This window comes from Astatotilapia calliptera, chromosome 12 (assembly GCF_964374335.1).
Source record: "Astatotilapia calliptera chromosome 12, fAstCal68.1, whole genome shotgun sequence".
In the NCBI taxonomy this organism is placed as follows: Eukaryota; Metazoa; Chordata; class Actinopteri; order Cichliformes; family Cichlidae; genus Astatotilapia; species Astatotilapia calliptera.
In genome coordinates, this window is record NC_137433.1 from 10127018 (window position 1) to 10154431 (window position 27414).

At 41.9% G+C, this 27414-nt stretch overlaps 1 protein-coding gene across 5 annotated transcripts; it reads right to left on the reverse strand.

The window, feature by feature from the left end:
• Positions 1-135: 135 nt before the first annotated feature.
• Positions 136-26607, reverse strand: ccdc180 (coiled-coil domain containing 180). Of its 5 annotated transcripts, none has more exons than XM_080308856.1 (37): positions 26454-26607; positions 22814-22911; positions 22659-22732; positions 22070-22179; positions 21837-21965; positions 21541-21651; positions 20445-20540; positions 20201-20364; positions 18748-18855; positions 18527-18606; positions 18212-18300; positions 17952-18071; positions 17691-17864; positions 16558-16673; positions 16056-16182; positions 15824-15884; positions 15686-15747; positions 15411-15592; positions 15162-15331; positions 13764-13944; positions 13535-13681; positions 13316-13460; positions 9606-9722; positions 9449-9526; positions 8707-8790; positions 8378-8532; positions 8070-8125; positions 4911-4962; positions 4092-4181; positions 3948-4014; positions 3595-3730; positions 2291-2451; positions 2083-2208; positions 1908-2004; positions 696-789; positions 448-559; positions 136-359 (listed from the first exon to the last, which is right to left on the reverse strand). In XM_080308856.1, the coding sequence occupies exons 1-37, from the start codon at positions 26511-26513 to the stop codon at positions 222-224; spliced, it is 4167 nt and encodes a 1388-aa protein (XP_080164982.1). In that variant the 5' UTR covers positions 26514-26607; the 3' UTR covers positions 136-221. The 5 variants fall into 5 exon arrangements, with proteins under 5 accessions (XP_080164982.1, XP_080164983.1, XP_026044170.2 ...); XM_080308857.1 differs by having other exon boundaries at positions 21849-21965; positions 22659-22735; XM_026188385.2 differs by having other exon boundaries at positions 22659-22735.
• Between the last annotated feature and the right edge of the window lie 807 nt (positions 26608-27414).

The window sequence follows — 27414 nt, forward strand, 5'->3', positions numbered from 1 at the left end:
AAATGTGTTCAGGTGTCGACATATGTCTGGTTATGGGAAGGCTCTCATTCTGCTTCTCTTGCACGGCTGATGTAGGTGGTCAGATGTTCATGACTCTGCTGCTGGTAGAAAAAAACAACAACTGATGTCAGGAAGTTTTTCTTCTTCTCTGTTTTATTAACAAACATTAAATGCAGTAAATGTCATCACAGCCTACACCAAAAACTTTCAGTCAGCTGCTGCTATGTTGGCTTCTGTATCAGTTTCAGAGAGTGTATCTGTTGTCTCCAGTGTGTGTTCCAGCTCTGCTGTCCGCTCAGCTGTCTTCGTTTCATGTCGTCTGAGAGCAACAGTTCCAACTTGACCACTTGCTCAAACCGCTGACACACACACACACACACACACAAACATTAATTACATGTGTCATTTTGTTTGTGTGTGTGTGTGTGTGTGTGTGTGTATACACACCTTCATAGCAGTGTTTCTTTGCTCCATAACAGTCACATGTCCTGGGGTCCACTTGGATGTAGCGATCGAAACTGTTGTTACCGTAGTATGAGAAGATGGCAGGTCACCTGTGCTGTTGGTTGTCATGTCCACACACACACACACACACACACACACACACACACACTTTAAATTGACTATAGTTTCTTCTCTAGTCACAAACATCTGTACTGCCAGGGGTAACATGCAGGTCAGAGGTCAAAGGTTACCTATTTTCAGCGCTTGGTCTGCTTCCTGTTTCAGATGCTGCTTCTACAGTAACAGCACCACACGTCTGCTGTCGTGCTGTTGCTGTACCAGTTTCTATGGAAACAGGTTAAACATAAAAATTATTCAAAGTTGTTTTGGAAGTACTCATCTTGAAATGCATCTGGGAACTTATCTGGGCAGAAATTTTTAAGCACTATATAAATAAACTTTAATTTCATTGGTTACCCAGATATATAAAATGCACGTGGGAAATCACCATTCAGATGCTTTTAAATTTTAGTGACTTTATCCAGAAAGTATTCACTTCACTTGTTTCACATTTTGGAATGTAACAGCCTTTTCACCTCAAAATTCTACACACAATACCCCACAATCTTTGCTCAATACTTTGTTGAAGCAGCTTTGGCAGCAATTACAGTTTGAAGTCTTTTTTGAGTATGATGCTACAAGCATGGTACACATATTTTGGGGTAGCTACTCCAAATTTTCTTTGCAGAACCTCTCATGTTTCATCAGGTGGGATTTGAAGGATTGGTGCACATTTTCAGATCTCTCCAGAGATGTTCAATTGGGTTCAAGTCTGGTCTGTGGCTGAACAACTCAAGGACATTGACAGAGTGGTCCCAAAGCCAGAGAACTTTGTTTCTCATGGGCTGAGCATCCTTCATATGGTTTTTCAGCAAACTCCAGGCAGGCTGCCATGTGCATTTGACTGCTGAGTCACTTCTGTCAGCCCAGGGCTGATTGGTGGAGTGCTGCAGAAATGGTTGTACTCCTGGAAGGTTCTTGTCTCTCTACAGAGCAATGCTGGAGCTCTGGCAGAGCAATCATTATGTTCTTGGGCACCTGCCTGATGGATGCCATTTAAATCCGATCGCTCAGACAAACTTACATTTCCAAGGTCATTTTATTGGAATCATCAATAAACTCCAATAAAAAACTATTCAAAAACTTGACAACACTGCCATCTTTTTACATATGAGCCTAAGCGACTATTCCAAGGTCTGATGTCTTGGTGCTAATTACCACAGGGAAATTGCTATGTAGGCTCCATTACTTGCAGCACGTCAGGCAGGTGATCATCTATGATTTATAGCCTAACTGAACAGATGTTTATAATATGTCCATTACAGCTTAAGGTAAGCATCTCTGCACACACACACATGCACACACACACAGCCATTATGATGGTACAAATGAGTAAAGGTTACCTGCAGGGCTAAAGAGGTCATTCATCTGATGGAGCAGCTTCTCTGTCAGAGAAGCCAGTGATGTAACAAACTCCTCCCCTCTGCCTCTCACACATTCCTGCATTCAATAATAAAATGCACACTCAAAGTGAGACTGCAGATTAGAAAGGTGTTATCTGGTGCCACTGTCACATACCTGCAGCTCAAGGTGTGCACTGGAGATAGTGCTGTGTAGCTGCTGCTGTCTCAGCTCTTCTCTGCTGTTCAGCATCTCCAGCTCATCCTCCCCGAGAGACGTTCGCAGCTGACCTATGTTCACACTCTGACAACCAGACACATAGAAACCAGTCAGCTTGCAGATCTTTACTGTCTGTATCAGAGCCTTCTGCATCACAGCTTCACACCTTCTCCTTCTCACTGGCTGCCAGAGTCTTCTCCAGTTTCTGTGTGAGTCTCGCCACTTCCTCTCTGAGCCCCGACCCATGCTGTCGCTCATGGTCACTGATCAAAACTGCAGGTGATAAAAGTAGCAGCTCCTCGAACACAGACAGCTGCTTCACCACATCTGACCCATAGACAGGTAGAGACAGACAGTGTGTATAAAATTTTTAGGTGCTTATTCTGTGTGACTGCTTTGAGATATTTGTATCTTTCTAAGATATATAAGTTCAGCCTGATGTTCCTGTTTGTATCTCTCATGTGTCTGTTCTAATTCTGTAGTTTTTGTTTTGGGACATGGGAAAAATATAGCTTTTAGAGATGGTGACATAGAACAGCTCAAACATGTGCATCATGAGCTGAAGGAGAGACTGAAAATGGCAAAAGTGAAATACAAAAAGGAATCTACAGCCCAACAACATCTGTGAGGTGTGGAGAGCAATCAACACCATCTCTGGCTACAGCAAAAACAAAAGACAGCCACTCCTGGGTGAAGTGGGTAGAGCTGATGAACTCAACCAGTTCTTCAATTGATTTTACTGTGTGGTCACACCTACATCCACTGCTGCTCCTCCATCACTTTCTCCTAATTCTTTTCAACACGTGGGCATCTTCAGTGCAACTCCTCCAATTGTGTGCTTCTCAACCACAGCTCCCACGTCTCCCTGCATCTCTAATATGGCAGCTATTTCCTATCTCACACCTGTTCTTCCACCATTGTCTGTCACAGAGACAAAGGTGGGATTGGAACTAGGAAGACTATGCTCTGGGAAGGTTGCTAGTCCAGATGTTGTGTCCAAAACCTGCCTATTCACTCCCCTCCACAGTTGCTTTCTCTGTATCAGGCAGCTTGCAATAAATAATTTAAACCTGGCAACTGTCGTTTTAGTCCACTCTTTGGGACTGGTTTAAGTTACACTCTAACCTGTTAAACTTTATCAGTTGTCATTTTACTGAGCATGTGCAAAAGGGTGTAACTATTGCACTGGAGTTCAGGGCAAATCTCATCCACTCCAGTGGTCCTGCCACTAAGGAGTTTTTAATTTACCTCACCCAAGGTTGCTGAGTTCAGAACGGAGAAAATCCAACTATGTATATAAAGGAAGGCTGGATATTTTCATCTAGCATCTGTTTGGACCAGATCTTCAAAGGACTGTTAGAGTTCAGATTAGGACAAGATTAAGGCCTCAGCCAGATTACAGTGTAAAATTATAGAAATGTTAGTCATCAAAAAGATGGACAGAAAATTGTTGTATTACTGAATGGGTACCATCTCTGCTGGTGTCCAGAAACCTGCTTGCCTGCTCGTGGTATCCCACCAGCTTCTGCTGCGTGTTCTCAATCCATTGGTCCAAGGAGTCAGGAAGAAGCTGGAAACAGCTTAGACGCTCACTGCGATAAAAGTCCTGATGGATGGACAAGCGAAAGGTTCGTGTTAGTTTGTGCAGGTTGAGGTCAATTTGAATTCAGTTTGGACCAATGATAACATCAAGTGAGATGATGTGGATCAGTGTGAAGTTAAAGTGGAACCTTAGCATCAGAAAATAATTTAATTATCGAGTGCTCTGTGGTTTTCAGGAAACTGTTAGGGATAGGATTTCCCCTCAGTCATGTTTATGTTACCTCAGCAAGCTGCAGGAGAATGTCATTGGCTTTCCACAACGCCAAATTAACTTTGGAGCTAAAAGACCTGAAATGCAGAAATATCATAATGGAACTAGAACATTCCATAAGCTACACATCAGATCTGAATCAGTTGGGACTCACTGTGCACTCTGATCTGGTTCGGGTCCAAAAATCTGGAACCTTCTCTCATGCCTGATATCAGTCCTGATAAACCTGGCGCCCCTCTTTACACTGAAATACAAACACAGGTTAAAAATAAAATAGGACAAACAAGTCATAGATTATCTATAACATATATCTATTAGTGGTTATTGTACTAAAAATGACCTTAATATGAATCCTCAAATTTGCCATTTTGTCTACAGCTAACCTTAAACCTCACATGACCATGTTTGAAGGAAGGGGACAGAACGGATCAGCTAACACCATTTGATTTGGGTAACCCTAACCCTACAATTCTTCTCCCTAGTCTTGGCAAACCCCATTTTCCTCTAAAAATAGGACATGTGTTAGTCAACTGTGGAATTCTGTTAGGGATATAGTATCCCTTACTCCATTATCCTAATGTACCAGATTATGAGATTTGTGACTTATGGAAATAGGTCTTGGCAATAAGAGAACAAAAAATAATTGTATTCGACACACTTCTAAAATATTTATATTATTCCAAAGAAGTTTAACTTTATTTTTCACCAAAACATAAGGTTAGGTTTCGGGGCAATATACTAGGATAATAATACTAGAAGTATTAGTGTATGACATTACAGTATGACAGTTAGAAAGACTTAGATAGTATTTAAAAATAATAAAAAATTATACAATCTGGGTGTAAGGTCATCAGTGATGATGACATATCAAGAAAGTAAAATGGCTGTCAGTGTTGTTATGTTTGCGACCATAAATAAAATGACATTGATGTTCAGATGAGTTGCAATGTATCATGTTTCTACATGTGTTTACCTCGGTGCATTGACAGAATCTTGTCTCTGCTGAAGCTGGATAGGATTCAGACCTGCAGAAACACAACATGCTGTCAGTCTGAACTGGGTTGGCTGTTAAACACCAAACGCATTGCAAAAAACCAACAACACGAAATTGAGAATTTTCCAGATCCAAACTTGCTGTATAACATATATACACACCGAACACATTTTGTGGAAAATTCCTCCTCAAAAAAACGCACTTTAAAAGAAAATAAGTTGACAGCAAGTCATGATGAGCTGGTTCTGACGTTTCTAAACAAGAAAAGTAAGAAACTGAGATTCTGGGTTCATCCAATTCTCACAAGTAGGCAGCATGACCTGGAGCAGCGTATAGCTGTATGTCTGAAGTAAAACAGAATTATTTTTCTATTTCCATCTCTCTAGTAGTCAGTACTGGTGTGCGTTTGAGCTATGAGGGCATTTGTTTCCAAATGCAGTCTGCGGTCAGATCTGTTTATTTGGGTCCAAAAAAATGAAGGTTGGTTTGAAAAAATAAATGCCAAAAATGTGTCCCAGTGAAATAACGCGGTCAGTGTGAACAGATGCACAAAGAATAGCTTTGTCTGAAAAATATTTAGAATGCACAAAATATTCATATTGATTTTATGCATTCAATGTGTGAAGCCCTTCAGTCACCAGTTAATCATCCAGGCTTAAGGGTATGTTAAGAAAGGCTGACACACAGACACACACCTTGTTTATATAGTCTTTGGTTACGCTGAACACACAAATGAAAAACTGTAATGCCAAAATACTTCATTTGAAAGTTTTCAGTTCGTGAAAGTTTTTTTTTTTTACTAAGGATATGACTGAGTTTCAGTCAGGTTTCAGAGCTCATCACAGCACAGAAACAGCTTTAGTGAAGGTTACAAATGATTTTCTTATGGCCTCTGACAGTGGACTCATCTCTGTGCTTGTCCTGCTAGACCTTAGTGCAGCATTCGATACTGTTGACCATAATATCCTATTAGAGCGATTAGATCATGCTGTAGGTATTACAGGTACTGCGCAGCAGTGGTTTGTATCATATCTATCTAATAAACTTCAATTTGTGCATGTAAATGGAGAGTCCTCTTCACACACTGAGGTTAATTATGGAGTTCCACAGGGTTCAGTGCTAGGACCAATTCTGTTTACACTATACATGCTTCCCTTAGGCAGCATCATTAGAAGACATAGCATAAATTTTCACTGCTATGCAGATGACACCCAACTCTATCTATCTAGCAAGCCAGATAATACACACCAATTAGTTAAACTGCAGAAATGTCTTAAATGGTAAATGGCCTGTATTTGTATAGTGCTTTACACAACCAGTCATCCACCCATTCACACACTGGTTAAAGACATAAAGACCTGGATGGCCGCTAACTTTCTGCTTCTTAATTCAGATAAAACTGAGGTTATTGTACTCGGCCCTGAAAATCTTAGAAATATGGCATCTAACCAGATTCTTACTCTGGATGGCATTACCTTGGCCTCCAGTAACGCTGTGAGGAACCTTGGAGTCATTTTTGACCAGGACATGTCCTTCAACGCACATATTAAACAAATATGTAAGACTGCGTTCTTCCATTTGCGCAACATCTCTAAAGTTAGAAATATCCTGTCTCAGAGTGACGCTGAAAAACTAGTTCATGCATTTATTACTTCCAGGCTGGACTACTGCAATTCATTATTATCATGATGTCCTAAAAACTCACTGAAAAGCCTTCAGCTAATCCAAAATGCTGCAGCAAGAGTACTGACAGGGACTAGAAAGAGAGAGCATATTTCTCCTGTTTTGGCTTCCCTTCATTGGCTTCCTGTTAAATCCAGAATTGAATTCAAAATCCTGCTCCTCACATACAAGGTCTTAAATTATCAGGCCCCATCTTATCTTAATGACCTTGTAGTACCATATCACCCTATTAGAGCACTTCGCTCTCGCACTGCAGGCCTACTTGTTGTTCCTAGAGTATTTAAAAGTAGAATGGGAGGGAGAGCCTTCAGTTTTCAGGCCCCTCTTCTGTGGAACCAGCTTCCAGTTTGGATTCGGGAGACAGACACAATCTCTACTTTTAAGATTAGGCTTAAAACTTTCCTTTTTGCTAAAGCATATAGTTAGGGCTGGACCAGGTGACCCTGAATCCTCCCTTAGTTATGCTGCAATAGACATAGGCTGCCGGGGGGATTCCCATGATGCATTGAGTTTTCCCTTTCCAGTCACCTTTCTCACTCACTATGTGTTAATAGACCTCTCTGCATTGAATCATATCTGTTATTAACCTCTGTCTCTCTTCCACAGCATGTCTTTTATCCTGTCTTCCTTCTCTCACCCCAACCGGTCGCAGCAGATGGCCCCGCCCCTCCCTGAGCCTGGTTCTGCCGGAGGTTTCTTCCTGTTAAAAGGGTTTTTCCTCCCCACTGTCGCCAAAGTGCTTGCTCATAGGGAGTCATATGATTGTTGGGTTTTTCTCTGTATCTATGAAGCGCCTTGAGGCGACTTTTGTTGTGATTTAGCGCTATATAAATAAAATTGAATTGAATTGAAAGAAGGAGTTTGCATGTTCTCCCCGTGTTTGCGTGGGTTCCCTCCGGGTACTCTGGCTTCCTCCCACCATCCAAAGACATGCAGCTTGTGGGGATAGATTAATTGGATAATCTAAATTGTCACTAGGTGTGAATGTGCGAATGAATGTGAGTGCAAATGGTTGTCTGTCCCTGTGTGTTAGCCCTGCAACAGACTGGCGACCTGTCCAGGGTCGCCACAACCCTGAAAAGGATAAGCGGAAGCGAATGGATGGATGGATGGATGGATGGATGGATGGATGGATGAATTGAAAGAAATCCTGATCCTCACCATAAACCTACTCAGCCCAGCGAGGTCTGAGATAACCTGGTGAAAGCTAAAACCACTGTAAAAGTGCTCTACACAATAGAAGTTAAGGCAAATTCTATTGTAATGCTAGAATAAGTTAGCAATACAAGTTCAATCCTGTGACCAGTTTTTAAAAAGAAAAACAGTGAACTGCACTAAGCTGCCTACAGGTTGTATGAGTGGTGAAGTAGTTTATGTGCAACTCTCTGCAACACTACTGAGAAAAAAGACATATTTCCGTCAGAATGAAAAAGGAAACAAATGTTTGTACTTTACCAGAAGATATCCTTTGTCTCCGTTCTCTTTCCTTTGCTGGATCTTGGCAACTAATCCTGTATGTTTGGGTGTTGGACAGAAATAAGGGGGTGAAACATTTTTTGTCTGCATAATCAAAGAGTATCACACAACCAGCAGTAATCTTGTTCCTGCAGCAGCAGGATTATTAGTGCCTTCTATTAAAGTTGGAAGTTGTAATGTCTGAGTTCCGAGTTAGAATTTTCAACTGGAAGTTGGATTTTCAACTCTGAAAATTAGAGCAGCCCCATCAACCCAAAGTTAACTTAAATGGACCTCCACATATATACCTGTTCAAGGACCTGATGATCCCCACAACAGGATCATCAAGGGGGTCCATATTTGTTTTGTTTGGCTGCAGTAAACCAGGAGACAGGTTTAGCAGGACCTGCTTCCTGGATTTATGGTGACCTGACAAAGCAAGGCTTTCCTCCAGTGCAGAGTCCTGAACACAAAATTGAAAAATTAATCCACATGGAAAGAAAATAGACCGGGTCAAGACTGTCTGCAAAAGGCAGAAGAAAAATAGAAGATGAGGGCATAGACCCCATGCAGCCTAGAAAGAAGAGAAGCAGTGCAGAAAAACAAGGCAACAGGTGGTGGATAGGAAGTGACATACCAAACTCAAATCCAGGTACTGACAGCACTCCCTGAGTTCTTTATTGATTGATGACAGGAAGGAACAAACCTGATCTGGAGACAGCTGCATATAGAGAAAATATTCACGTTGGAGCTCTTGTTCTTTGGTATAAGTACTACAGTCCTCTGTACAGTAACTGAATAGGAGTAATAACAGTAGTCATTTGACCAGGGGTGAAAAAATAATGTTATGTTACTACTATAAGTATGGACACAGATTTTTTTTCTGTGGCTTTTGTTTAATTATGTGCAGTTTTGGTGGAGTTTGTACTGTTCATTCTTGCCTCTTTTAAATCTACCAGTTTTCCCATTTTCCTGCTTTTATTCCTACCAGCCCTGTTCAATTAGCCAATGTTCATATTATATCTGGATTAGATCATCTCCATTGTCATCTTCTCAAACATGTCCTGACAGCATCCAGCAAACCTGCTTTTCAGAATTGTTTCCTGGAAGTTCTGACCACGTACACTGTGTTCTTTGCAGTTTCACCACAGCCCTCAAACTTGTGGAAATAAAAAAAATATAAGCTTCTGTTTCAGAGGTGCACAAAAAGATGACCACGAGTCTGAGATCACTCAAATTCATATCAGGTAAGCCTTTTGGTTTTAATTGGTCCTGTTCTTGGACATTTTTGATTACCTCTTGTATTTATGGGCCACTGTTCTTCCAGCTGCAATATAACTTTGTCACTGCACAGTCAAATCTCCCAGCTACCTTACTACCTGTGTGTCATCCAACATCTTCCTCAGGTCCTCCAGTCTTTTGCTGATAACAGTCTGCTGGTGGTTACTTCTGGCAGCCTGGACGGGCCCAACAGTATTAATAAACAACCAGCAAAGACGGAGAGAGACAAGCAGACAGAGAGAGAGAGATGGGCACCTCAGCTTTGATGTGAACTTGTGTGCTGGTGATCATTTTCTGGGCGTCCTCAATAAATTTCACCTCAGACTTCAAAAAGGACAGTTTCTCTTCCAAGGGAGCCGACACTTCTTTCACCTGCAAAATATCATTAGACTGTTTAATGTTGAACACCAGAACTACCTCTGGAGTCTCCACTAGTGTGCATAGAGTATTGCTACCATAAATATCATGTGAAAAAATTCAGTTTCTACCTGCCAGACATTTAGTGGTCTCACATATCATTCCACTTTAAAACTTATTACTATTACTACTTATCTCTCTAGTTGCTTGGACTTTTTCTATATTGTTCTATTAATTAATTAATTAATTAATTAATTAATTAATTAATTAATTAATTAATTAATTAATTAATTAATTAATTAATTAATTAATTAAAGGTAAAGACCCAAGAATCTGCTTTGCTGACAACCAGATATAAACACATTATATTCACGATCTATACTGTATACACAGTGGGGCAAAAAAGTATTTAGTCAGCCACCGATTGTGCAAGTTCCCCCACTTAAAATGATGACAGAGGTCAGTAATTTGCACCAGAGGTACACTTCAACTGTGAGAGACAGAATGTGAAAAAAAAAATCCATGAATTCACATGGTAGGATTTGTAAAGAATTTATTCGTAAATTAGGGTGGAAAATAAGTATTTGGTCACCTCAAACAAGGAAAATCTCTGGCTCTCACAGACCTGTAACGTCTTCTGTAAGAAGCTTTTCTGTCCCCCACTCGTTACCTGTATGAATGGCACCTGTTTGAACTCATCATCTGTATAAAAGACACCTGTCCACAGCCTCAAACAGTCAGACTCCAAACTCCGCCATGGCCAAGACCAAAGAGCTTTCGAAGGACACCAGGAAAAGTATTGTAGACCTGCACCAGACTGGGAAGAGTGAATCTACAATAGGCAAGCAGCTTGGTGTGAAAAAACCAACTGTGGGAGCAATCATCAGAAAATGGAAGACATACAAGACCACTGATAATCTCCCTCGATCTGGGGCTCCACGCAAGGTCTCATTCCGTGGGGTCAAAATGATCATGAGAACGGTGAGCAAAGATCCCAGAACCACACGGGGGGACCTGGTGAATGACCTGCAGAGAGCTGGGACCAAAGTAACAAAGATCACCATCAGTAACACACTACAACGGCAGGGAATCAAATCCCGCAGTGCCAGACGTGTTCCGCTGCTGAAGCCAGTGCATGTCCAGGCCCGTCTGAAGTTTGCCAGAGAGCACATGGATGATACAGCAGAGGATTGGGAGAATGTCATGTGGTCAGATGAAACCAAAGTAGAACTTTTTGGTATAAACTCAACTCGTCGTGTTTGGAGGAAGAAGAATACTGAGTTGCATCCCAAGAACACCATACCTACTGTGAAGCATGGGGGTGGAAACATCATGCTATGGGGCTGTTTTTCTGCCAAGGGGACAGGACGACTGATCCGTGTTAAGGACAGAATGAATGGGGCCATGTATCGTGAGATTTTGAGCCAAAACCTCCTTCCATCAGTGAGAACTTTGAAGATGAAACGAGGCTGGGTCTTCCAACATGACAATGATCCAAAACACACCGCCCGGGCAACAAAGGAGTGGCTCCGTAAGAAGCATTTGAAAGTCCTGGAGTGGCCTAGCCAGTCTCCAGACCTCAACCCCATAGAAAATCTGTGGCGGGAGTTGAAAGTCCGTGTTGCTCGGCGACAGCCCCAAAACATCACTGCTCTCGAGAAGATCTGCATGGAGGAATGGGCCAAAATACCAGCTACTGTGTGTGCAAACCTGGTAAAGACCTATAGTAAACGTTTGACCTCTGTTATTGCCAACAAAGGTTATGTTACAAAGTATCGAGTTGTATTTTTGTTATTGACCAAATACTTATTTTCCACCCTGATTTACGAATAAATTCTTTACAAATCCTACCATGTGGATTCATGGATTTTTTTTTCACATTCTGTCTCTCACAGTTGAAGTGTACCTCTGGTGCAAATTACTGGCCTCTGTCATCATTTGTATATAGTATTTGTATTTGTATTCTATTTTTATCTTATTGTATATTTATTTTATTTTATTCTACTGTATATAGTATTTTATTTTATTCTATTCTGTACAGTTGTGTACTGTATTTATTCTTATTGTATTCTAATTTTTGCCCCGTAACTTTTGCACTGTCCACTCCTGCTGTGACAAAACAAATTTCCCACGTGTGGGACTAATAAAGGTTATCTTATCTTATCTTATCTTATCTTATCTTATTTTAGGTGGGGGAACTTGCACAATCGGTGGCTGACTAAATACTTTTTTGCCCCACTGTAAAAGATGTACACAGCGACCTGGACATTGACAATAGTGTAAGAAAGCAATATTGTTTTTCAGATTATTCCAAAAAACACCAATAAAAACCAGATTATTGGACATAGGGCCTACAGTAGCATGTTCCTAGCTATCAAAGAGACTGGGTCCTTTCAATTTAGAGGAGTAGCAGCTCTACTCTGAGCCCCTCCCCGATGGCCCAACTCATCACCCTATCTCTAAGAGAGAGGCCAGCTACTCTTAGACAAGGCTCATTTCCGCCGCTTGTATCTGCAATCTTGTTCTTTCCGCCACTAACGAAAGCTGGTGACCATGGATGAGGGTAGGGACGTAGGTATACCAGTAAATTGACAGCTGTTGGCTTTATCAGGCCACCCCCTGATAAAGCCAACAGAACTGCATCATCTGCAAAAAGCAGAGATGAGATTCTGAGACCACTCAAGTCGAAGCCTTCCACCTGGTCCAGTGTTCTGCCCAGTCACATCCTTCCAGGTCTCACTGTCGTTGCCCACAAGTGTTGAAGTCTCTCAGTAAGACGACAGAGTCCCCAGGTGGACCTTCCTCAAGCATCCCGCCCAGGGACTCCAAAAACTGTCATTCGACACATAACCGCAGATCACAGTTATGACCTATTTCCCGACCCGAAGGCACAGGGAACAAACTCTAACGCCAACCAGGAAAAACTTGGATTGCTTTGGCTGTATGTTTTGTGTAATTTATACTTTTTGAATAGCTCTTTGTCTGGTCCCTCACCCAGGACCAATTTGTCATGGGGGCAAAAAGTCCACTGACAACATAGCCCCTGGAATCCCTGGGACACTGAGGGGCAAAAGCTGTTATAAAGGGGAAACTATACAAATAAAGAAAATGTGATTGTTGGTGCCTTTTGGAGGATTAAAGAATTATCTAAATAAAAGTTATCTAATATGTTTGTGCTTCACTTATGGTGAGTGATATTCTAGTATTGTCCCAGTGTGTTACTTTCCACTGTTTAGCTAATATGCTAATATGTGCGTCTGAGCATTGCCCCAGTACAGTTCATGTATGCAGTTTGCTTACTAAGCTTGTTACTGTTATCTACCTATCGAACATTCCACTTTCTTGTCCAAATATGGTAACTTCTGACCCCAACTGTTCTCAGTGAAAACACTAAGAATAAGGTTTCAAAATCCTGAGTCCACAATTAAATGGTGACCATATGGATCTTTTATATATAGTCTAGGTTTGATGTCATCATGGGGCCACCAGGCAAGAGAATTGGGATGGAAATAGGAATTTTGTCCAAAGAGCGACCAGGCTCTACTCGACCATTTTATGCAAACTGTGCTTTACAGAAGTAACAATTAACAGAGGATAATACATTGCACCTTCTGTAAGCTCCTGGATTCAAAAGCCTCAAGAGCAGAGTAGATGGACTCCTCAGTTGTGCTGATACGCTTAGTTTCCTCCCTCACCCTTCTCTGAAACATCTTTAGCTCCTGAGGTGCAAAATCTCCTCCTTCACTGAACAGCCTGCAGGAGGAAAACACACTCATCTGGTGATGATCACTTTGTTTTGCTGAAGAGTCTGCTGCAGCTGCCGTTACCTGAAGGAGCTGAGGAGTTGTGCTGTTTTGTTTCTGCCCTCCTCCATTCTTATCATGACTGTCTGTCTGAAGTTGGTCAGCCAGTCCTGCGTTTCTTTGATGTGTCCATGCAGACAGTCCTGCAGTGTGGTGCTAGCAGCCTCCCAACTGCAGAGAAACATACCTGTGGTCAGTGTCTCGGTCTCACTAAGCTGACAGTCACATAAAGGTGCAGATAGACAGTTTTTACTGTTGACTGCTGCTGGCTGTTTGGATGTTGGCCTCAATGTTGGACAAAGTGACCATAAGCTCCATGTTCTTTTTCTTTATGGAGGCCTGCAGGTCTTGCAATTCCATCCTACAGGAGGTCAACAGGTCCAACACACCCTCAAAGTGGGTGTCCACATGCTGTCTGTGGAGCTGTAGCTCAGCTACGCACAAAGACACAGTTTGGTTAAGAGGTGTTTTCATTATTAACCTGTCACTATATGCTTCTAGCTGCTTCTGTAAAAATAATATGGGAAGGACCACAGACTATTAATATAGATGGACATTGGTATTGGTAGTGACGTGCTAAGCAGATGCTACAGAAAGTGAATGACATTTTGTGACTTCAAGCATCTAACTTAACTGCTGGCAATGAGACGTATCCAGACAAGAGGTAATCTTTTCCCAAAGAAGCTGATTCTGAATACAATTTTGGATGTTGAACTTCCAGTGGGAGAAACAGTGGGTGGCTGTAGCTCAGGAGGTTGAGCAGGTCACCTACTGATCGGAAGGTTGGTGGTTCAATCCCTGGCTCCTCCAGTCTGCATGTCAAGTATCCTTGGGCAAGATACTAACCCCAAGTTGCTCTCCGATGCATCCATCAGGGTGAATGTAGTTAAAAAGCACTCAGTATAGAGAAAGTGTTTGGGTGAATGTGACATCTTGTCTAAAGTACTCCGGCTGGAGTAGAAAAGCACTATATAAGAATCAGTCCATTACCAATCAACTTTCTTACCTGGATTATTGAGCAGACAAGATAATCTTTTCTCAACTTCCACGCAAGCTACTAATGGGAGTGAAAGATATAATTGATTGAAATATGGCCTGGTATTAAATACTGTATGCTACAGGGTCACTTAGGCAACTGGAGCATTGAAGGACCACTAGCTGTTAGCTTCAAACAACTAGACTACTTCCAGGGTGGATGCAGTTTTAAACCTGTATTCTTTTCAGTGGCCAGCATGAGTGAGTCATTTAGTTGAAAAACAAAATCTTATACGAGGATAATAATAATTAACTGGCAAGGTCGGAAAACCTATTATGAGTTGCTTCAAAAAAAAATTTCACTGATGATTCTATAACTGCAGTTTTATTGTCGATTTATGTCAGTGGCTGTTAAAGTTAGACATTAGAGACATTTTAAAATCATTTCTGAGTGGCAGCACTTGCTTGTAAAAGGATTTGGTGTCTTTTAGCCTCATGCATTCAAGTCTGATTTCAAAACTTAAGATGTCAGTAGGAAAAACGTTGAAATCACTGTTTAAACCCATCTTTTATATCCATTCTGTGAATCATGATTACTAGCATGTGTTACAGCAAATTCTGTAACCTTTGACTAACTTTCACCAACATTTGTGCATTGTTTGTGTGTGTCTGTTACCCATGCGGGGCTCGTATATATGGGTCTTGATATGTCGGGGGCTCAGCTGCTGGAGTTGGAGCTCCTGCTCTGAGCGCACCACCTCCTTCCTGTCTCTCATCATTGAAACCGCTAAACTGAGCACATTGTGGAAATGCTGCTCCAGGTGGTTCAAGAACAGAGTCCGGGACCTTGACACACAGACAGTCAGCCTTTGAGGTGGTGATCTTTCAACTGAGAGTGGAAATACAAGCGTGCGTGTGTGAGTACCTGCTCAGTGAGTCCAGGAGGAGGTCCACAGGAAATAAGCTCAGGTGTGTCTCCCACTCCAGGTTGACTGGCAGGTTGGGAGTGGAACATCTGAAGACAGGAGCTGAGTAGACCACATCTTTTGATGAGGTAAAGGTGACAGAGCTGCTGAAATCACAGATCTCCTTCAGGATGGACCCTGCCTGAAATGCGCGCGCACACACACACACACACACACATTGATATTTTCTGGATCAATCAGAAATTGATTATTGTTTATCATTAATTAGCATCACCTCAATTAGCCAATTTTGAGAGCTGTGTGAAGTTTCAGGACTTTCAATCTGCCAGCTGGTTTCTACACAAACAAATAAACATGTCAATACTAAATAAAACCAGTTTAAGTATCTGAGCATGAGTGTGAAAGAACAGACCCAGGTATGGGCTGGATCGGCCGCTAGATGGTTGGACAAGCTTTTCCAAATCCCCTGGACTCTGAGAAAAAAAGAGACATGACTTAAATTGATGATAACCTTTTTTAGAGGACAATGAAATGAAAAAGTCAGATGTGTTCAGATCGATGCAAACTATTTCAGGTTTCACTGTAATTGTGTTTCTGTGGTTACCGGCTACATGTAGTGAGTGAGGTCTGTCTGCTATGGTTACCGGTTGGTAGGTGTGACTCAGGTGGTAGAAGGAGCTGAGGTTCCTGCTGTAGGAGACAAGCTCCTCCAAACAGCACGACGGGTGAAGATTCAACAGGGTCCATTGATCAATGACAAATTGATTGCAACTGCACGCACACACACACACACACACACACACACTGAAAATTAGGACCTTTTATTCAAATTCACCTTTCTTCCTGCCCACACAACCTCTGTCCTTTTTACAGTTAAAGTTGTGGCTGTGTTCGCCTCCGGCCAATCAGACAAATGATCATGTTAAATAATCAGAGTTGGTCAGCTAAGCTTTGCGTTTTCATGATGTGATTGATTGTTCCCTGGGGAACTGTACAGACATTGCTTCCCTGCTATGGTCCAAGGCAAAATGTTAACAAACTGGGTGGGGATGTTGTGAATTTCAATATTTGTAATAAATTGGAGAGAAAATGAACTTTTATTTGGATTTTGCTTTGGGATTAGCCTTAGCTGGCACCCTGTAGTACCTGTGCTTAATCTGCTGCAAGTAACTGATAGTTTTGTCCAGAGATGTCTTCAGAGCATCCTCACTGCTCTCTTGACGGAGTCCTCCTAACAGGTCATCCATTTGCATCTTCCGTTTCTGATAGAATAAGAGCAAGCATGTTGGAAAAGGGAACCTGTCATGCTCTCTCTTGGGCAAAAGTGTGAAAACCATGTCGACCTGTGACGGTAACTTACCTGTATGTAATTTGTTAACATAAATCCTTTAAGGTGCTATTAAAAACTTTGCCCGCTTCCTGATTTCTTAGAGGTTTTTTTCTTCATATTTGTCACAATTACACGTTTCTGATCATCAAATAAATTCTTATATTAGACCAGTGGTTCCCAAACTTTTTTTACATACTTTTTTGTTTACATGAGATGAATTGCAGAATGGCAGATTGAGAGAAAATACTGTAAATCTTACTATCTTCAGGTTTTACACTCTTACATATACACACGCAGTTACTGTCCCTCCATTTAGAAAGGCAGAGGCATCATGGTGGAATTATTTTACGTGTAGTTGTTTTTTTCCTGGGTAATAATATTCAACATTGCTATCAATACATTTTTCAAAAAATGCCTCTCTGTGCAAAATGGGTTCAAAAACATAAACAACTGTGGGATGCTGTTTGACTGTAATTTGGACAGGGGGAGTAAATTATGGCAGGATCAGCCTGATATTATTTGTATCCCACTGTAACTTTACTGTATAAAGAGCTAACATGTCCAAAATGTCAGAAGTAGTTAGTTATCACAAGTTTGTGAACTAAAAATCAATAAATGTGGGATACTGTTTGTCCGTGATTTGGAGAGTCCGGCGCCTGCTCCTGACGCAGGGAAAACCAATTCTGCAGGGGAGACCTACCTTGGCACTTGTGCAGGTGAAGCCAAAGGGAAGATATGCGTCACCATATTTTCTAATCTTTGGCTTGGAAGGAAGTTGGTTTAGAAACATATTTAGCGATGCCTCATCTCCTGCTTTGCGTTTGTGTGGGAGCCCCGTCGAAAACCTGTCCATTATGCTAGCAGTGTCCAAGCATTCTTTTTTTTTTACTACTTGATTGTGTTTGTTGTTTTTATTTGACTTACCTGCTTGTGTTTTATTGCAACTCACTTGTAAGTGCTGCTGCTGTGAGCATCTGAGATCATTCAGGTCTTGTTGTAGTTTTTCATCTCTCCTCTCTAATCTTTGGCAATGTGTCTCCCACAGCAATGCTGCTGCTCGCATGACAACAAATACACTTCTACTTAGACTGAAAGCATGACGGGCCACAGAGTCACTGCTCACCTGCAGACAGACAAGCAGAAAGCATGAACACGTGGATGCTCTGATACAGTGCACAGAAACAGTCTGAGGCAGGTTTACGTGACTGACATCTAAAGCGGCCAGCTGCTCTTCATCCTGACTCTGCTGTGCTCCAATCACTGTGAGAAGCTGTGAGTTGATGATGTCATTCACTTCCTCTTCTGACAATTCCAAAGATGAGAGGACTTCCTGTAGGATGACAGGTTAAAATTACAGGCCTGTATGCTGGAATGTAATCATTGCTACGATGATGTAGCTGCAGACAGCAGTCAGCTATTAACTAAAGGTATTTGAAAGCTGCTACATCAGAGCTAACCAAGCGCATTTACCTTACAGCGCTCCACCTCCGCCAGCCGATTCTGCCATGTCTGTTCAAAGCAGCAACGCAGCTGATGGAGAAGCTCAGTGTGGAAATGCTCTGAACACACAAATACAAACCTACATTTATCATCACCATAGTATAACTCAGACTTGTGCTTCTGCCAATTTACCACAAGCAGGATAACAGATGATTTGGATGACTTGGTAACATAGCTGCTTCATGAAGGTGATACAGTGATGTTTTCTGCTGTTCAAATAGTGATTTAAGTTTGTAAAGTGAAACTCATACTGTATCAGTAGTAGTGACTCCAGAGGACAGTTACCAATTTGCTGATTGACATCTGTTAGTTGGTCAAACCAATCAGACACCAAAGCTTTGGAGCAGGTGGGTGGGACCAGAGAGCTGAAACACAAAGAGAATATGTGACTTGACAAGAAGAACACGGGGTGAAAACAAAAGAAATTACACTGAAACTGGACTGACTGGATCTCCAGGCAATGAAAAGATTATGATTTATGTTTGTTTATTTTCACCTGATCTTACCTGATCTTGTTAATGATGTCACGGCGCCGTTCAGTCAGATCTTGCTGGGTTAGTTTTATCTGCTGAACTGAGGCCAGCTGCTGATCCTCATTCCTGCTGCAGAGACCTCTACGACACAAATACTACTGATTATCAGCCAGTTCAAAAACTTACCATGGTATACAATTTGGAGTGATGCCTGATCTTTCAGGTGTAGGACTGACTGTCACAGCAGTTCTGAAACTGACCACAAATATAGAAAAATATTAGGAAATAATAGCCCTCCAACTTGTCCAGGGTCTGGGAGTTAAAAAATTAAAGCTGCAGACATTACCTCAATGTCAGTTTGAGATAGTGTCCTTGTTAGACAAATGTTAGGCAAATTGGTCCTTGGTGAGTGGCCAAATAAAGAGTGATTCAGTCAACACCTATGGACAGAAGAAAATCAAGGTACCAGTGTACCATGTAGGGTTGCCCAACCCTGTAGCCAGGCCTCCAGACAGAGCTGTAAGAAGAGTGTCCGGTGGTGAGGTTCACCTTTAGTTCTTAAAGGCTTTGGATGTTGTAGGGCTGTCTTGGTTGACATGCACCTGCAACATTGCGTGGAGATCTGGGGCCATGCCTATGGATCGGCAGACTGTGGTTGTGATTCCCATCTTTGAGAAGGGGGACTGGAGGGTGTCCTCCAACTACGGGGGGATAATACTCATCAGCCTCTCTAGAAAGGTCTATGCCAGGACACTGGAAAGGAAAGTTCATTCATTCGTCAATTCTCTGATACAGGAGGAACAATGTGGTTTTCATCCTGGACCCAGAACATACAACCAACTCTTTATCATCTTAAGGAGCTATGTGGGAGTTTGCCCAACCAATCTACATGGGTGAAGTGATCTGGGAACATTCCACTGTAAAGAGGCTGCAGGGCAGACTCAGGACACGCTGGAGAAATGATATCTCTGGATATAATGGATGGATGGATGAATGGATGGAATGGATGACAGTGTAAAGATAGTTATTTAAACATTTAACCCTGAAATGTCTCACAGTCTCTCAGTTTTCTTCATGATGAAATTACGGAAAATGTTCTGGTATCTGATTACCCAGACTGCCCTGTATTTATAATAAGTTAAATTTAATATTGTCAGCCACTTTTTGCCACCCCTTCTTTTTTGTTTTCGTTGCTTTGGTGACAATGCCTGTAGTCTAAATCCCAGTCCTCCCCTAACAGGAATTCTTGCTTTGCTGAGGAGAATCTTCGTGCCCTGCCATTATTGATATATTCTGTAGTTAATGACTTCTAGAGTCATAAGAGGAGTTATTTTGGATTACCAAACTCAGCAATTCCAATCTAATTCTCTTCTGACTTTGGGAAAATGAACAAAGTGGATTAGAGTGTTGAACAAGCTAATCCTGAATCTTTTAAGCTTCTGGCTTCTTTAACTCACATCAATGTATAACATGGTGCTCCACTCACCTGAACTGATCTACAATTCTGTGGACTCTTTTCCTTCTCCAGTGACTCAGACAGTCCTCCCAGTGCCGACGAAGGATCGACTCCTTATGTAGATTTTCCTCCTGGAGGAGCAGCAGCAGTCGGGCAATGCTGCGACGGTTTGCTAGCATAGACTGATTCAGCATCTGAGACAAACAGAGATATAGAAGTGCAATTTATCATTTTATGTAGGTTAGAGGTCAGATGAGAGGTCACAGTGACTTACTGTAGCTTCAGTGTGGATCAGCCTGTGGATGTCAGATGGATGCAGGAAACTGATCTGCTCCAACACACGGTAGTACTTCCTGATAATAGCTCTGATCTATGAGAAAAAGAAAAATACATTGACTGAACTGCTCTTTTTCTAGAATGATTATACAGCATGTACATCATTTAATGTCTTAAACAAACAGGAAGTGGTCCACAAGTTTGAATTTTGGTTTGGTTTTTCTCCACAGCTGCTCAGCAGTATACACACTGGCTGTTCTATTATTCTATCCACTTTGTGTACCAGTACCACTGAGGGCAAACCAGCCCCAGAGAATCAAACTACCACCACCATCAATGACAGCTGATAAAGTGTTCTTAGGATTGAAAGCCTCACTTTTACTACTCATCATGCTATCGTGGCCAAATAGTTCAATCTTTGTCTCTGACCATAAAACCTTTCTCTTGGGGACATTTGGCTACTCCACATGAGCAGCTGCAAATTTCAGCCAAGATTCAAAGCGTCTGTTAACGAGCAGGGCCTTCTTTCGTGATCAGCACTCTATTATTCCATGAAGATGTAAAACCCGGTTTTAAATCATTTTCCTCTTGTCTCAGGGTGATAGTTTGGGTCTTCTTCCAGACCTTGTTAAAGTCGTGGCACATCTGAACATTTGTTTGAACTGATCATCTTAATATGTGCTCCAATGACTCCAAGAGACCTTCCCAACTTGTGTAAATGTACAATTCATAGATCAACCACTTCTTTACAAGGCTGTAAATGTAGAACCTTCAGCAGCACTTATTAAAAGACTTAAGTGAGTCTATGTATATATTTAAGCTTGTATCCATACTTGTGTCAATGTTTGGATTAGTTAAAATCCAAAACAAATTTAAACTTGTGGACCCAATTTCTGTTTTTAAGACATCAAAGCTGTTGTATAGTCCTTCCACCATAGGAAAAAAATAGTTTAAAGAAATGTATTATGAAGATTTTAAGTATACTTCTGACCACAACTGTACAGTACTGCCCTCTATTGTTCAACCACTGACTGTGGGTGTCAAATGGTTTCTTTGGGTAAAATTTTAAAAGTGTCAGTGACGCTCAGTCTGACCTGGTCAGTACGTTGTTTTTCAGTTTCAGTCAGTTTGAGGTTAAGTTCTACGATAGTGGTCTTCTTCAGCTTCACGTCTTCCTCTACCTTCTTCCAAAGACCGTGGATCTCCTGCACACACATGAAATTAACACTCTCAAAACCAATCACATTTCTCCAGCCCATAAGATATTATTTTCACACTCCACCAACCACACCAAGTCTAATTATTCTGAAGGTTTGGCGATTTTTAAAAAAAATCACAAGCTTCATCTGCGGGTTTAAAACTGTATTTCTAAACTTTATGTCATGTGTACCTGCATACTGACATCTTCCAGATCTTCCAGCTGATTCATTCTGACTTTCAGGGTGTCCAATCTGAGATCCACCTCCTGCAGACTGGACAATAGCTCCTGACTGATGGCCTTCACCTGAGTCTCACACACCTGACACAATGACAGACAGTGGCCAATAATTTCACACAGAGTATGTATTGTGACACCACAGCATGTATTGCCCTCAGGTGCAGTGTAACTACGATGCATTGTACCTGAGACAGCTGGCTCAGGTCTGAATCCAGCTGTTTGAGAGCCTCTTGATGTTTTTGAATTTTTTTCTCTGTCAGACGTTCAATGATGTCAGAGCTGGGATGATCAACAACTAAAATAAAGAGAGAAGCTTCTGACTGTGATGTGAACATTGACATTTTAACTTAATGTTTCTGTTAGATTAGCTGATCTAGCTGCAAACATTCAGGTCTGAAAAATGAAGTGCCAAAAACCCCACCCTGTAGTCTCTCTTCCTGTCCAGAAACAATTAAATCCCAGCTTTATAGTAGTAAAAAGCTTTTTTAAATGTTACAAAAAATTGCTTTGCCCTCTGTGAATAGTAACCTGGGCCTGCTGGGGGCTCAGCTTTGGTTGTGTTAAGGAATGGTGGGCAATGAGACGCCATGCATTCTAAAAAAGGTAAAAACAACAAGTGAACACAAGTAAACCTAGATCCATTGTCCACCCTGTATGTAGCCATGACTGCACATGACTTGACAGCACAGTTTTGGGCGAGTGGCACCCCAGACCCACTTTAGCTACGACCCTGTTGTATTGCATGTCTGTTGTAGAAGTAAAAGCACCACTAACCCACGGCATCTGGAAGTCTGCCGACATCATCTATGACATCATCATCATCATCATTGTGTTCCGCCTGCTGCCTTCTACTAAAGGAAAAAACACAACATGTTTTGAGAGAGTGGATGCAGTACAGATATGTAACAGTGGTGTGTGTCTCTGTCCACCTGCTGGCTGTGCTGCAGTGTGTGTTGCTGTCCACAGCAGACAGACAATTTGTCCCGGTGTCTCTGCATCCGGCTAGAAGAGATCTGGACAGCTGAGCCTGAAACACATGAGAACAAGAAACAGCTCAGTCACTGCTGCAACAGAACATGTCAGCCCTCGTCAGACATCTTGAGTTCTGCTGATCAGTGAGCCCACGTTGTCAGTTTTACTCTTCAAGGAAGAAGGAAGGAAACAGTGAAGTGGTTCTGTATGAACACAGGAGGACGTGTGCACAGTCAGACTGTACACACCTCCTGCGCTCACAGTGCTCCTACTGCAGCATCAAATCCCACTGCTTGAGGCCTCTGTTTGTGATTTCTTACTGGGAAGGAGTCAGTAAGGTTTGTTTACCTCTGCTCCATGATCCAAAGTATGAAAGTGTCAGCTTTTTCTAAAACATGCTTAACCCTCATCAAATCAATGCATGCATGCAAAATCAGTAATTAATGCAACAAGCAGCACACTTCAATCGTTATGTTCATATCTTTTCTTTTTGCAGTCTGCAGTTCATGGGGCAGTTATCAATGGTCAATGGTAATTTTATTGTCCCCAATGGGAAATTGATTTGCAGTCTGTCCGTACACAGAGAGACAAAAACAAACAAACACCACAGCCCAAATTTTATCATCAACAAAGTGCAATGTGCAACGGCAACAAGCCTTATGGTTTAGTGTTGCTATGGCTGTAAATGTGTACTTCGGTGACTCCCAAATGCTCTGTGCTAATGAGAATTTCTTTTTCAAGTTTATGTATAATATTTAAAATGTAAAACTTAACCAGATATGGAGGGAAGAGTGAGTTCCATCTTCCCTCCATATCTGGTTCAGGCAGGCAGCTGGAGCTCTGCAGCATCATTCACCAGTGTTGGTCAAGTTACTTTGAAAAAAGTAATCAGTAACTAATTACTGATTACTTCCCCCCCCAAAAAGTAATCCCATTACTTCGGTGATTACTTATTTTCAAAAGTAATTCGTTACTTAGTTACTAGTTACTTTTTAAAAACATGATTTACAACCTGAATAGGTGATAAAGCAATAGATCTTTCAGCCCTATTCTACTTTCTGCATAATCCATCATGTAAAATATAATCAAATGGAAAAAGTCTTTTTTTACATTTTTTTTATTAGTTTTAATCTTTTAACTTTATGCCAATTCTGAACAAATATGGTATAAAGAAATCTTTAGAGTTTTACCAATGGAAAGACTGAGTGCAAATTAAGTGCCAATGAAGATATTTTTTTGGATATATGGCGCCCGCTATTGGATTACTTACCTGATGATCTGAAGAAAACCATAGTGAGAGGGGCAGCCCCACTCCAATGGCGGGTTGAGTTTGTCAGGACAAATGTGTAAATGACTGGTAGACCGAATTATATATATTGTATTAGTTTTTCGTTTACATGTCTCAGACTGCTTATTGTGTTTGTTTTTTTGTTTTGTTTTTTCTCTCTGTTGTTGTTGTTGTGGTAATTGTTTTTGTCTTTTGTTGTCTTTTTTTGTTTGTTTGTTTTTTGTATAAAGGAAAAAGTAAATAAAGATATGATGAAGAAAGAAAACCTGGATGGCCTCAAATTTTCTTACCTTCAACGAGGATAAAACTGAGGTGATTGTTTTTGGACCAAGCTGTAATTTCAATGCCCCAGATTTGGAATTATGTAACCTAACATGTGCTAACATGTTCTTGGATAGCATACTTACATTCAAGAAACAAATTAATTCAGTTGTCCAGCGGTCCATTTTTAAATTAAGGCTCCGATCCAAAGTGAGATCTTTTTTATCCTTTAGAAACTTGGAACGAGCAATTCATGCGTTTGTTTTATCTCAAAACATTAAGGCCAGGGCTGCCCTTTGTCTCCGGTTCTGTTCATAATTTTTATGGACAGGATTTCTAGGCGCAGCCAAGTGGCGGAGGGCTTTCGCTTTGGTGGCCTCAGAATCTCATCTCTGCTTTTTGCAGATGATGTGGTTCTGTTGGCTTCATCGGGTGAGGGCCTCCAGCTCGCACTGGAACGGTTCGCAGCCGAGTGTGAAGCAGCGGGAATGAGGATCAGCACCTCCAAATCTGAGGCCATGGTTCTCAGCCGGAAAAGGGTGGAGTGCCCACTCCGGGTCGGGGATGAGTTCCTGCCCCAAGTGGAGGAGTTCAAGTATCTCGGGGTCTTGTTCGCGAGTGATGGGAGAAGGGAGCCGGAGATCGACAGACGGATTGGGGCTGCAGCTGCAGTAATGCGGACGCTGCACCGGTCCGTCGTGGTGAAGAGGGAGCTGAGTGTAAAAGCGAAGCTCTCAATTTACCGGTCGATCTACGTCCCTACCCTCACCTATGGCCACGAGCTGTGGGTAGTGATCGAAAGAACGAGATCGCGGATACGAGCGGCAGAAATGAGCTTCCTCCGAAGGGTGGCTGGCCTCTCCCTTAGAGATAGGGTGAGAAGTTCGGCCATCCGGGAGGGGCTCGGAGTAGAGCAGCTGCAGCTCCACATCGAAAGGAGCCAGCTGAGGTGGTTCGGGCATCTGACAAGGATGCCCCCTGGGCGCCTCCTGGGTGAGGTGTTCCAGGCATGTCCCACCGGGAGGAGGCCCCGGGAGAGATTATATCTCTCGGCTGGCCTGGGAACGCCTTGGTATTCCCCCGGATAAGCTGGAGGAGGTGGCTGGGGAGAGGGAGGTCTGGGCCTCTTTGCTTAGGCTGCTGCCCCCGCGACCCGGCCTCGGATAAAGCGGATGAGGATGGATGGATGGATGGATGGGTTTTATCTCAATTGGATTACTGCAATTCACTATACTGTATGTGGGTGTCAGTCAGTCCAGCTTGGCCCGGCTCCAACTTGTACAGAATGCTGCAGCTCGCCTTTTGACTCGTGTGAAGAAACACCAACATATTACTCCGGTGCTTGCTTCCCTTCATTGGCTTCCAGTACGTTTTAGAATTAAATTCAAAATCTTACTTTGGACTTATAAAGTGCTAAATGGCCAGGCACCGGACTTTTTGTCTGACCTATGTAATGTTCTTATTCCTCTATGAATAAAACATCAAGAATTGCTCCTGGTGCTAGCTTCAGCTAGCTGTTTATTATTCTTTCTACCACGATAACTTCTTCTTCTACTCTGTATATCTTATTGATTCCAGAGCGCCCCCTGTGGGTAGCTTCAACAATAGCAACTATTATTACAACCTATTGCAGCTTTATACGCCCTCTAGTGCCCTTCGATCAAGCCATCACCTGCTCCTTACCTTACATAAGTCTAGGATGGTTCATAGAGGAGATCGGGCACCGATTGTGGCACCGAAAATGTGGGATGATCTACCTCTCCACATTAGAAAGGCCCCAACTGTTACTCTTTTTAAATCGCATCTTAAAACATTTTTTTTTTACTCTGGCTTTCGAAACTGTATGAGAGTTACCAATTATTTTATCCTAATTTTCTTTTAATTTTCTTACCTGTTGTTGTTGTTGTTGTTAATGTCATTGTTTAATTGTTATTTTGTACAGCACTTTGGTCAACTCCCTGTTGTTTTTAAATGTGCTTTATAAATAAATAAATGAAAATGAAATCTCTTTGTTGCGGCGTTCAGGTAAAGTGTGACCTCAAACCCACCTGAGCGTCGAACAGCTGCCGGTAAACTTCCCCGCTCGGAACCGCGGTGCTCTCACACATGACGATGAGGCTTGCTGCAATCTTCAGTCCAGGCTGACAGTAACACTGTTTAATAACCTTTCTTTCTGTTGTCACACACACTAAACCATGTACCTGCTCGGGCTGAGCGTTTTTCCCGTCACCATGACAATGTAACTTGGACAAAAGCTGTGTGGCGTTCAGGGTCAACGGGAAAAATGTGCCTTCTGTTTGCAGTTCCAAGAAATCAAACTTTTCTTACATTTTTACCACTTTCCTGGTGTGAAGGAGTAAAAAGAAGGTAAAACGCAAGTAGCACCGAAGCACCTAAAGCCAGTATGGACAACCAAAGCGATAGACCGAGAAAAACACAGCTTTAGTTATTTGGGCCAACTGTCCCTTTAAATAAACATTGTCATAAACGGAAGCACCGCGACCTCGTCCATGTGTCGAGATGGTTCCTCAAACTGCAGTAAAACAATAAAGTCCTAACATCCAGTTTGAGGTTCCTCAAAGAGCTCAGCTCCAGTTGACCTTTTCTTCAGACTGTGTCACTCATCAGTTCTGTATTTCTTTTTTTTTTCACATTTATGTAAATTATTTGAAAATTGCTAGAAAGCAAACCTACTGTAGCTGAAATACTACATGCTGTAGTTATTACTGTTCCAAAATGTAGCTGAAAGTGAACATAAAAAGCTGGAGAGTAAACTTTGCTGGTCTCCAAAACCAGAGAGTGAAAAACAAAAGATCCTCTGACCCTCCACACCACCTCTCCATGGAATTGTGAAGAAAACACCTCCGATGACCTCTTGAGGCTGGCTCCAGAAGCGAGTCATACAGACTCCTGTTAAAATTAGGAGCTGTAAAGCGGAGCAGGAGCCTTACTGTCAGATATCCTGAGGTGGAGGAGATTCACTCTATCAGGAGAGATCAGGAGCTCTGA

Excerpts from the sequence above, each read along its gene's own strand:
- ccdc180 (XM_026188385.2), bottom strand. The coding sequence starts at position 26,513 with ATGTGTGAGAGCACCGCGGTTCCGAGCGGGGAAGTTTACCGGCAGCTG. Across the intron at positions 22,180-22,658 it reads CAGACTTCCAGATGCCGTGG|TTGTTGATCATCCCAGCTCT; the intron begins GTTAGTGGTGCT and ends TCTTTATTTTAG. Across the intron at positions 20,365-20,444 it reads TGATCCACACTGAAGCTACA|ATGCTGAATCAGTCTATGCT; the intron begins GTAAGTCACTGT and ends TGTTTGTCTCAG.